The sequence below is a fragment of the Salminus brasiliensis genome, chromosome 23, assembly GCF_030463535.1.
Source record: "Salminus brasiliensis chromosome 23, fSalBra1.hap2, whole genome shotgun sequence".
Lineage (NCBI taxonomy): Eukaryota > Metazoa > Chordata > Actinopteri > Characiformes > Bryconidae > Salminus > Salminus brasiliensis.
The window spans coordinates 4,675,904-4,688,739 of NC_132900.1; the positions used below are offsets into that span (position 1 = coordinate 4,675,904).

The 12,836-nt window shown below is 40.3% G+C and overlaps 1 protein-coding gene across 1 annotated transcript in view; it reads right to left on the reverse strand.

Annotated features, from left to right (window-relative positions):
• Nucleotides 1–11,962, reverse strand: part of egfra (epidermal growth factor receptor a (erythroblastic leukemia viral (v-erb-b) oncogene homolog, avian)) — a 99,632-nt gene extending 87,670 nt beyond the window's left edge. The window contains exon 1 of the mRNA XM_072669379.1: nt 11,689–11,962. Coding sequence (XP_072525480.1) covers nt 11,689–11,770 — 82 coding nt within the window. The 5' untranslated portion in view covers nt 11,771–11,962. The remainder of the gene's footprint in view (nt 1–11,688) is intronic.
• Between the last annotated feature and the right edge of the window lie 874 nt (nt 11,963–12,836).

Consider the following 12,836-nt stretch of genomic DNA (forward strand, 5'->3'; position numbering starts at 1 on the left):
TATTAGGATAATGCCATAATGTAAAATGTTAAAAGTTTAAGATCCTTGAGGAAGTTTTGGAAGTTCTTCAATTTGAAAACTAAAGAACTTCTGGTGCTTTGAGGAACCTTCGAGAAAAGGTTTTAAGAAGAAAATGGTTCCTTGAAGGTTCCTCAAAGCACCATTAAACGTTCCTCAAGGATCTTATACTTTTAACAGTGTACACAGTTCATGCACAGTAACTATACACCGGTTGTTGTTGGTGCTGTTGGTTACAGGTTCTCTATAACTGGTCTCAATCAGTCTTCTTGGTTATATCGGTACCCCCTCAGAAAAGCATGTAGTTTTGCAGTTTAACTATTTGTATGGTTGGTCCCTCGAATCTGCGAACACGTATTAAATGTTGATGCTAAAACATTACAAAAACTTATTCTATGAAGTCTTCTATAAGTTCTCATAACAAAAAAGAGTTTTAAGCTTAAACATCTGAATCTGAGAGATCTGGGAGTCTTCGCTTCAAGGTTTTCCAACTTTCTAGATAAACCACTGCATCAGTTATGTTTGCTTAAGGCCAATAACAGACTGAATTATTGCCAAAACCGACACACGTGGGGCTGGTGACTGTTGTTTACTTAATGGCAGGACGCTCGGGCTTGTGGACTGATTCTGTAAACATAACATTTGAAGCCATCATTTGAGTAGAAGTGTTTAAGTCCAGCTGACTGGAGCTGACCCTTTAGAGAAACTTTGCAATCTCAGTCTCAGAGTTACAGTACAAGAAACCGTCAACAATTAACTCAGTAATACAGAAGCAGCAGGTTAACCATGAACCTGTACAGGCTAGACTTGAGGACTTGGGGATAATGGAATGAAATGTGGTGAAAGCGTCACAGAGAAGTAGCACAGCTGATAAGTGATTACCCAGACAAGAAAGAATGACAAAGCTAAATTAGCACTATAGCTAAATGAATACACGGATTGTACTAATACTGTTTGTACTCTATTTCATCAGCCGAGACATGGGTCTGGATTCACTGTAGAAAACATGAATGCCATGGTTCATCCCCTTCTGTGCTATAGAAGTAAAGTCAAAACTGTCCAAGTTGTTGTCAAATTGGCGAAGTCTCTTAGGATTGCTTTACTTGTGTATTAATATTTTGTTACTGTGTAAAATAAAGCCACGGTCTCATACCGAATCGAATTACGCCTTTTGTAAATCATTATATCCCTAATTTACGGATGTTCCTGCAATGTTCTTGCAGTTTGGAAAATTGTTCTTGTTCCGTTTCCTGTAGAAGGAGTAAGTGACGGTCATCATGTCCAAACTTCTCCTCAACCAGAGCGCAATAAAAGGCTGATATGTTCCCCATACACAACATTACTGTCTAAACCAATTCCAACCCCCTGAGGAGGACAACGGCCGGACTAAAGATCCTTCCACCATTACTGTAGGAAACAGGAACGCTGATGGCTTTTCAATCTAAAACTGGATACGCAACCTCAATGGAGCAAAACCTCATTATCGTCCACTGATCTTCAACTAAATGGCACATCAATTCTGAAGAGGAAACGTCTGAAAGGCTCGTTTGAGCAAATTGAGGCATCAAAAATGATCTTCTCAGACAGGCTGAAATCAGCACCACGGTTTGACATGTATAAGTTCAGATGTTCAGATTGTACCATTTACACTCACAATATGAAGGTTCCTTGATGATTCCTGGCTTGGACATAAGGTCCTGAGGTCCAAATGGGGCCCATATTTTACCCCATCACTGACGCTGGTGAGCATCAAATGCCGGGCCAAAGTGGAACCCAAGGCCAAAATGTTCTGGTTTCCAGTTGGGCAACCCATACAGGCCCTACATTGAGTTGGAGGGCCTTAAAGACTGGTCTGAGAACCACTGCTTGGCATGATGCTACAGCTTCACTCCAGAGAGCCCTTTCTGGCCCTCACCCTCATTTCTAAGTGTGTATACTCATCAGCGTCAGCTTGGTCTTGGCCTAAATTGATCTAAATAGGTCTAAATTACGTTTCCAGCAGGGATTCTCCACAGAAAGTCGAAAGTCTGTTTAGTCTAAAACCACAGTTCCAGAAAAACCAGCCTATTATCTCAGCAGTAACTGCTGACAAGTCCAGAAACTCATGTTTTGACAAATTAGAAGCCTCAACCATGTTTTGCAGGTAGGCAGGTTTTTTTCCGTATTCACAATATGTTAGTGTTGGCAAGCATGTCGGGGTGTTTTGGTGAGATGAGCGTGTGATGAAGAACTCATGCGTAACAGAAACATCTGCCTTAGACTGTGGCGAGAAAGAAGAGGAAAACACACAAAGAAGGAGACGCTCATCAACAGCCGGGACGACAGCTCGATTCCTTACGAGGCGCTGGTCCATTTCGAGACACTCAGGAAGTGAGGCAGTAACAACAACTGCATAAACGTAAATGCAGGTTCGGTAAAACCTACGCAAAACTGGAACATCATGCATTCTCAAAGTCCTCACACACGCCCAGCGCGGGGCCTGCTCACCACTTTATAAGCAAGCGCCGAGCGCGCGCTGTCTGTTTTGTTTAGCCATCCTGAAATATTTGGGAGATCTGTCTTTAAGCTCACAAACACTAGGGATTTGTTATGATTGGGTGGACACACCGGTTCGCAGTACAGGATGGTCAAGGCACACCACTTCTTCTGGTTAAAGCGGTAGTCGATCGGCCAAAGGCCTCATTTTAAGAGGTTTGCTTCTTTAAGGCTTTTTGGAAACGTAGGAAGCTTGAAAAATGAAAATGAATAGCCTACTAATAAGAATCATGCAAACTGCATGCCTAGATCACACACACACACACACACACTCACTCATCTCAAATCTTCTCTTACAGGTTTCTTCTATTGTCCATATTTTCCTCTAAGTTTTGCTCAGGTTGTCTGTGTGGGTTTATCAGCCAAAAACTATAAGACCATTTCCAGCCTCTCCTTACTCTAGCGGGCTGAACAGACTGTTTCTGCCACTGTGCCTTTAAGACTGATATGGAAATGACCTCTGTTTTGATTGGCTGCACTCAATTCTGAATGGAATTCTACCTAATTCTCCAGCTTGCACACTGAGGCTAACCCAAACTCTTACAAAAGGGGTTCTTCAAGGGTTCTTTGATAGAGACAATGGATCTATACTCCAAAAAATCCTTGAAAATGTTTTTCTGATTGGTTAAAGTGCTCTTGTAATATAATGTAAAATAATGCCCCTGTTCTCATAAGCCAAAGAACCCAACTCAGTACCATGTAGGACTCTACTGAGATATAGAACCCTCTGAGTAACCTCTGTCTACACCTACTAAAGCTCAGCGCTAAAGAGAAAAGAGTACATCCCCCTCTGCGATGGTTAGTAACAGCAGTGTCAGTGTGTGAGGGATCCAGCCGAACTCCATTACAGGCCTGGGTTTAAAGCACGTTTCTAGAAAGGCCTCCCATGCTGACAAACGCATTCCCACAGGCTTACTGTTTCAGCGAGTCCCAGTCAGATCCGCCAACCCACCTAAACAAACGGAGATGCACCACACACACACATATACAGTCAGGGCAATGCTTAGTGAGGTACCCTCAGGCCTGAGAGTTTCCAGTCCAGTGTCTCAACCCTGAATCAGCCCAGAGATTAGATACGAACCCCTTATGCTGCAGATATATGACTCAGTTAGAAGAAACTACTAAGAATTATTAAGTAATGTCTAGAGATGGCATATCCATTTGGATCATTATGCTGAATTTAAGGAAATTTTGAATGATCAGCTTAAGTAAAGAGCCTCAAATTTGGTACTGCCAATTAACCCACCCCATTCAGAACTTCCATTAGCACTAGCAATGCCCCAGGGACACTAGGAGGGTAAGGACTTAAAAACGTCTCCTCACATACCAGGCCACCAGCCAACATGCTCAGAGGAAAGCACCGGGTCCCCAGCTCCTCAGAACCAGCCGACCACCATCGCACCATCAGAGCCAATTGTGCTCTCTCAGACTCCGGCCACCGATGGCAAAGCGGCATGGCTCGGGATTCAAACTTACGACCCCTGGGGCATTAGACTGCTGAGCCACTAAGAGCCCTAAAGCTTACGTTAAAGCTCAGTAGTATGGAATGGTGCCGTCTCTAGTAATAACTATGAAACTATGGCATCAGTCCTTGCATCATGGCCTGACATCTTGCTTTGCCAGTAATATCGTCTGCATTGATGAATATGCTGCAGATTCATTGATAATATGTGTCTTGCTGGGTGTTCCCGGAATGCAGCGGTCAGTACCTACCAAAAGTGCTCCAAGAAAGGACAACCGGTGAACCGGTGACAGGATTATGGGCGCCCAAGGTTCACTGATGCTCATGGAGGCCTCACCTCGCAACTTACAGGGCTCAAATGATCTTCTGCTAACTGCAGAATCTTGTTCCAGACATCACAGGACACCTTCAGAGGTCTCGTGGGGTTCAGGCCTCAACGGGTCTGAGCTGTTTTGGCGACACAAGGAGGACCTACACACAATATTAGGCAGGTGGTTTTAATGTTATGGCTGACTGGTGTATATTAAGGCTTTTTGAGAACATTATTATCTGACAGTTGGACACAGTGGACCAATAGCAACCAATCATATCAGTCAGGAAAGCAGTGTTTGGAGTGTTTGGTGCCTTCTACTATCAGTTATCAGAATGTTTAGCTGTGCAAAGTCGGTTACTAATATCAGTCACAGTGATTTCTGTCAGGCCTCATGTAGTTTTGGGAGGGAAGAAGTGAAGCATGGGTCCAAATACGGGCTCTGAGGGTTAATGAATGAGGGCAAGCTGATAAAGAAAAGCACAGAGGCTGAGATTTAGCCAGAACAAGGTGACGGTGAGAACAGACTAAACAGTCCTCAGCTTTGGCTGATATCTGCATTACGCTCCTGACCTTCAGCAGAGGAATGAAGGAACCAGTGTAGATCTGTATGGACCTGCAACCTTAAAGGTGCCAAAACTCCAAATGGTTCCATAAAGAACCATGTTTGTAATACAGATGGGTGTAATAGACACTTCAACTGGAGAACCTTCACATGATTTGGATGTTGGACGTTCTTTAACATTGACAAAGGTTCCAAATACTGGTACATAATAAAATGTATAACTTTGTTTGGTACATTTTGTGTAGGTTCTTTAAACTCAGAAGAGGTTCTTTGTGCTTGCATACTCTTAAGAACACAGGTTCCTAATTCTTTCTCGTCTTGAATGTATGGTTCTAGAAAAATGAAAAACCAAACACTTACTTAATAGAGAACTTTTACATGATGTGAAGGTTCTTTAAACTTTGAACAGGTTCTTTACACTGGCCTATGCTTTAAAATAAGGTTCTTAATTCTTTCTGGTCTTGAACGTATGGTTCTTTAAACTTGCATACTTACTTTATTACTTGATAAAGAATACTGACATGATGTGCAGGTTCTTTAAATGATTTGGAAAGGTTCCTCACACTTGCATATTCTTTAAAAACAATCCAGGGTCAAGTTTTTTCTCTTCTGACAGAGAACCTTTATGTGATGCAGATGTTCTTTTTAAGCTTTGATGTGGTTCTTTGCGCTTGCATATGCTTAAAAATTAGGTTCCTACTACTTTCTCATCTTGAATGTATGGTTCTAGAAAAATACAGCTTTCTAGAGAGAACCTTTACGTGATGTGAAGGGTCCTTAAACTTTAAACAGATCCCCCACACTTCTTAATTAAGTCTTGGCTTGGGCGTATGGTTCTAGGAAAAACATATGGTTTATATAGAACCATTACATACATGAATGTCCTTCGTAATGGTTTCTTAGGACCTCATCCAAGCCAGGAATAATTGTCATCGCTTAAAGAACCAATTGTAGCACCTTTATTTTTAAGAGTGTAATTTCGAGTTCTATTGGTTACCAAATTATTATTGTCTTAGAACCATGCCTTAAAGCCAAAAAGTACTTGGGAACCTTCATTATTATTGAGAGTGTATCCTCTGTAGTTCTCTGTGGATAAAAACTGACGTGCTGTGATGTCCTCTAGTTGTTGTGTTCTGTTGCAGAACCCCTCTGAGGCATTAGTGTATTTGCGCACTCCTGAGAACCAACAGCGCTTGTCCTGTATTTTAACTGCGTAGCTGTTGGGTTTTAGAGAGAGTCTCTTTCTGGGAACTAAATCACTCACTTCCTTGTAGTACATAGTTCTGACCTCAGTCTTGTCATCCAGGGACACACAGTCGAACCCGCCGAGGCAGAAGAAAAAAAAAGCCACACTCAGTAGTGAAGCAGCTAACCGGCGCATGGCTATTACAGCGGGCAGCTGTCCAGGTTCCTTGTTTGTTCGTGTAATGTATTAAAGAAAAGCAGAGATACTGAAGTTGTTGTTTGAAATGTAAGTTTTTTGGATGGCTGACTTTTTCCACAGCCTGTCTGAAAGATCAGCCGAGCAGATTAGACAATAACAGCCTGAACTCTGCTGAAAAAAAGCTCATCATCTGGTTCACGCCTTTCTTTCCTCCCCATTTCTGTCTACATACTCTCAAAGCTGAAGCTTCCACACAGTTCTAGGAAGATAAAACTTTACCTGGTATAGAAGCTTTACAGGATGCAGAGGTTCTTCAAACTTTAAAAGGTTCTTCACATCTGTGCACTCTTAAAAATAAAGGACACTAGAGAAGATAAAGAATAGTAGCTAAAGAATTGTTAAATAATGTGGAAGATGTTTAAGCTTTAAAAAGGTACCTGACACTCTTAAAAATCAAGGTTCCTAAATAATCACTGGCTTGGATGTGTAGTTCTAGGGAGAAAAAGCTGGCATAGAACCGTTACATGGTGTGGTTGTTCTTTAAACTTTTTAAGGGTTCTTCACACTTCAACATTTTATTAAAGGAATCTTCAATTGGACAAAAAATGCTGTGGGAAAAATCTCTACCTGGTGTAGAACCTTAACCTGGTTAACTAGGTTAACTTGGTTCTTTAAACTTCAAAGAGGTTCTAAACATCAACCCGGCTGAGAAAAGGTTCTCTATACTTGCATGCTCCTAAAAATAAAGGTTCCTAAAAGACATGTTGTTCTAGGTACCTAAAAAGAGTTTCATATAATGTGTAGGTACTTTAAACGTTAAAAGGTTCTTGACACTCTTAAAAATCTAGGTTCCTACATGATCACTGGCTTGGACTAGTTCGAGATAGAACAAGTTTGACGTGGAGGTTCTTTAAACTTTTTAATGTTTCTTTACACTTCAACACTTTTATTAAAGGAATCTTTGCTTGGACAAAAATGCTGTGGGAAAAGTCTCTACCTGGTGTAGAACCTTAACCTGGTTAACTAGGTTAACTAGGTTCTTTAAACTTCAAAGAGGTTCTAAACATCAGCCCAGTTTAAAACATAGAGAATCCATGGCTTGGCTTGAGTGTGTAGTTCTAGACAATAATACTTAGCTCTTATAGAACCTTTCAATTACATAGAGGTTCTTCAGTCTTTCAAATGGTACTCCCCCAGGTACACCAAGCTCCTAAATCACGCCTGGATTGGACGTGATACTACACCCTTAAAAGAGGTTCTTCATGGGTCATTTATGAAGATAAATGGTTCTAAGATGAAGAGCTTCAAGTATAGGTTTCTGTGAAGGTTCTATGTAGCGATAAAAGAGGTTCCGGTGGTATCACAAGCCAAAGAACCCTGTCTTTTTTATTATAATTTTAAATTATTTTCATGTTCTGATTTTTTTAGAACTATTCATTGAAAGGTCCTTTAGGGAACCTTAGAGGAAGTGGTTCTTCTAGGGTATCTATCCGAAATCACATTTTGGCAGCTTTATTGATATGAGCGTAGGCCTGCATCCCTCTGATTTACGTCTGGATTACTCTGGGCTAAAAAGCAGCCTCATAAGTCAAAGCAGCACTGATGACAGATAGCAATGCACAGCCTGCTCCTCCATATACTTTCGTCATTTTCTAACCTCCCTCAGACCTCAGAAATAAGAGCGCCTGCACACTATTACACCAGTATTAAAATGTAATCAAGACATTAGGCCTCACTTTTGGAGAAAAGCTACTCACTGGCATTAATAACGCTGCTTAACTTTGGGAAATGCCCGTCTCTGACATGAATGAATAGCCCTGTGTGTCAAAACATCGTTGTGAAACGAGCTCCTAACCACCGTCAGCAATTTAGAGGCTTTGCAGCAACGACAACTGAAGGTGATTCCTGTCCTGGCCTGAATGCAATTCTCAATCTGAGTCCAAAGGAGGAAGCAGACTGTAATAAACTGATTTGTGTGCGTCCCATCTGTCAATATTGGCACAGCGCTCTGTTTACATGCAGGACACCCCTTAGTTGACCTGACTGAATTATTAAGACTCCCTAAATAAACAAATCTCGGCAGTAAACAGCATTACATAAGCAGTTAAATGAGCCAATTAATGGTACAGCCAAAGGTTTTTACTTTTTCACTGGTATACACTTTGGCAGCAATTGGTCTGGACTGGACTAAAAATCAAGCTTATTTTGGAACCTTTATTGGGCATTTTCTGGTGTCCTCATGCACCCTGACTGTAAATCTAAATGATGAAGAGCCTAAAACAGAGCCCACCAGCCTAAACTGCATGAGGTCCTTCAGTGCACCTGAGCTGAAAACCTTGATGAGGGTAAAAGCTAACATGAATCATGGTCGGTATGTCAAACAAATGAAAGGATAAAAATAACTTTTAGGGCCAATATAGCCCATCTGCTATGAAGGTGAGCAACCATCACGCTCAGCCAACTATAGACCAGGAGAAGACTGGAGAACAGCTCAAACGTCCTATGAAATCTTTGGTGATTGGACAGATCTGTCTTCGTTTAGCCTACCTAGAACAAATGTTCAATACTGAGGTAGCTGATAGCTCACAGTGTTGGACATACAACCAAACAACAGCACTGAGTAACCCTTACAGTGCTGGAAAGCAACTATTTCACAGTTCAATGAGACCTACATGTCTATCTTAAATGACCTACAGTGTTCAATCCTTTTCCAATACAGCATGTTGGCAAACACTTCAACACTCTCCCTTTGCAATACTTCCAGTTCTTTATTTAAATAAGCTAGAGTTTTTAAATTGATAAATAAATCAAGTAAAAATAGACCCAATCTGTAATGTGAATATATTGCTGTGTTTTATCCAATAAACATATGTAGCCAATTTTCCAGACCCAGGCTAAATCCAGACTACATCAGTTTCTAATGTAGATTAACAAGTGATATTGTAGTTCAGCCCAAGACTTGGCTACAACATTTAATCGTAACTGCAGGTTTCATCACCAACAGTGTAATTAGGTGTTTTAAAAATTAGATTTTAAGAATCTTGTGTATATAGTATTTTTACCATATCGCCCAGCCTTATATCAATATTCAGAAAAGCAGCCCAGCCCAAAAACAGTTTTGTTTGGCATTGTGCATCGTGATACCACATTTAGTATCAATATTGAATTAATACCAGAATTGAAATGAATTCACACTGATTGTCGGGGAAAATTGCACTAACGCACCCTGGATGTTGAGTTAACCCAGTGTTGACTTAATATATAGTCATATATAGTCTTAAATAGACTCGTATAGTGTTAAACTGAATTGAGATTAATTAGTACCAGTGTTTAATTGGCTCTTATTGGTTTGTAGTACTGTATTAAAGCTCTCTGAATGTTGAGTTAACCCTTGAAGTGGTTAAAAAACAGTCCTAAATTGATTCTTACAGCATTAAATTAAATAGTGATTAATTAGTACAAATGCTGAATTAACACAGTCTCAAATAAACAGACTTATGGTGTTGAATAGACACTTATTGGCTTGTCATTTTGCATTAAAGCGCCTACGATGTTGAGTTAACCCTTAAAGTGGTTAAATAACGCCAGTGTTAACCTAATATATAGTCTTAAATAGACTCATAATTTGTGCCAAATTGTGATGAATTAGTACCAGCGTTTAATTGGCACTTATTGGTGTGTAGTGCTGTATTAAAGCACTCTGAATGTCGCGTTAAATAACAGCAGTGTTTTCTTAATATATATAATATAATATATAGTCATGTATAGCCTACAATGTACACCTACAGCTTTAAATCAAATTTCTGATGAATTAGTACCAGTGTTTAATTGGCACTAATTGGTGTGTGGTACTGCATTGAAGCACTCTGAATGTTGAGTTAACCCTTAAAGTGGTTAAAAAACACCAGTGTTGACTTAATATATAGTCATATATAGACTCATATAGTGTTAAATCAAATTATGATGAATTTGGACCAATGCTGAATTAACATAGTCTCAAATAAACAGACTTACAGTGTTGAATTGACACTTATTGGCTTGTCACATTGCATTGAAGCACCTACAATGTTGAGTTAACCCTTAAAGTGGTTAAACAACACCAGTGTTTACTTAATATATAGTCATAAATAGTCTTAAATAGACTCTTATAGCGTTAAATCAAATTGTGATGAATTAGTACCAGTGTTTAATTGGCACCAATTGGTGTGTGGTACTGCACTGAAGCTCTCTGAATGTTGAGTTAACCCTTAAAGTGGTTAAATAACACCAGTGTTGACTTAATATATAGTCTTACATAGACTATTATAGTGTAAAATCAAATTGTGATGAATTTGGACCAATGCTGAATTAACACAGTCTCAAATAAACAGACTTACAGTGTTGAATTGACACTTATCGGCTCGTCATATTGCATTGAAGCACTCTGAATGTTGAGTTTAACCCTTAAAGTGGTCAAACAACACCAGTGTTGACTTAATATATAGTCATAAATAGTCTTAAATAGACTCTTATAGCATTACATTGTGTTAAACTGTGATGAATTAGTACCAGTGTTTAATTGTTTAAAAACCAGTGTAACCAGTGTTTAACTGGTTAAAAAAAACACCAGTGTTGACTTAATATATAGTCTTACATAGATATGTATAGTGTTAAATCTAATTGTGATGAATTAGTACCAGTGTTTAATTGGCACTAATTGGTGTGTGGTACTGCACTGAAGCTCTCTGGATGTTGAGTTAACCCTTAAAGTGATTACATAACACCAGTGTTGACTTAATATATAGTCTTACATAGACTATTATAGTGTAAAATCAAATTATGATGAATTAGGACCAGTGTTTAATGAACACAGTCTCAAATAAACAGACTTACAGTGTTGAATTGACACTTATCGGCTCGTCATATTGCATTGAAGCACTCTGAATGTTGAGTTTAACCCTTAAAGTGGTTAACTTGTTGAGTTAACTCAAATAATATCTGAAGTTTTAGATATAGTGTAAAACTGTACAGTAAAATTCTTTTCAATTTTTTTTTATGTATTATTATATAAGTTATACCAGAACATAAAAGAAAATTATAAAACATCACAGCAAACAGTAATAACAGGACAATGGGAGACTATAAACAGTCCTAGCCCCAGTACTACGTGCTTGGACCCCCAATAATAGCGCTCACTATAAACCTCCGTCCCGTTCCCACACCGCGCCAACACGGCTGCACATCCCCGGGCAGAGGCAGCTACGCGCGGCCACGGCAGGTTCCCACTGCCCCTTCCGGACCTGGTTCCATCGGTGAGACTACAAACCCTCCAGCCAGTTAACTTACACAGGCTTTACCTTCAACCTACTTCTACAGCCGTCCACAGCCAGAGCCTGGCAGGAGTGGCTGTAGGATCTACCTCCAAAAATCCATACCTTTCTTTTCCGGCGTCAAGCACCAGCCCGAGGAAAGGAGCAAGAAGGTGAGGAGGAACCCAGTCCCGGCGGAGCTTTCCATTTCGGCTCGTTTCTCGTGTTGTTGAGGTTGTTTCTCGCGGTTTCTCCTCTCAGGCTGTGTTAGTCCATAATGGCAGGGCTTCTCCGGGTTGCAGGAACGTGGTGGTGTGACTAAGCTGGCTGGAGGAAAGGAGCTGCGTCTCGACTTTAAACAACTTGGAAACTTTTGACAGCTCCTCCTTCGCCCTCAGTAGTGAGAGAGGAGCCTTCTGGTGGCTGGGACGGAGGCGTGACGTCAGCAGGAGTAAGGAGGAGGAGGGGGGGGGGGGTGTTGGAGGAGGGAGGGATCACTTAAGCAGAATGGCTTTTTCCAAAAAAACAATGGTGGTGGGCTGCAGAAGATGGTCAAACCAGTCCTCGGGGACCTCCAGCTGCTGGTCAGGGGTTCAAGTACTAATAGGAAATAACACTGCCCAGCTCTTAAATAGGAAGTAGCACTGGCTGTAGCACAGTTTCACCGTCACAGGCTAGACACCTATAGTTTCAGGGTTATTTGTCATCTGCACAACATGTCAAGACAAATAATACATGAGGAGGACAAAACTATATACATACTAAACATATTAAAATAAAGTTATATAAAAATGATATTAAATAAATACAAAATACACACACAATACAGAATATACAAAGAATCTGGAAATTCTTTGATATGTACATTTATGAGACTAGGGTTAGTATAGTCTATAGTTAGCGTTAGTATAGGGTTAGGTATAGTCTGAGAGAGTGGAGCTAAATATAAATATGTATATGTATGTATATATATATATATATATATATATGTTTATGTCTATTCCTGTTATATAAAGTGACTTAGTGATGTTGTTGTCCATAGCAGTGATATATATAGTATTAATAATAAAGTGTGCGAGTGCAGTGGTGTTGGTGAAAGGTTCACAGCCTGTTCAGGAACCTGATGGCTTGTGGGTGGAAACTGTTCATTAGCCGGTTTGTTCTGGCCTGGATGCTGTAGTGCCTCCTGCCTGATGGCAGTAAGGTGAACATGCCGTGTGCTGGGTGGCTACAGTCCAACCGGATCTTCTAGATTTTTTCTCAGGCTGCGGGAC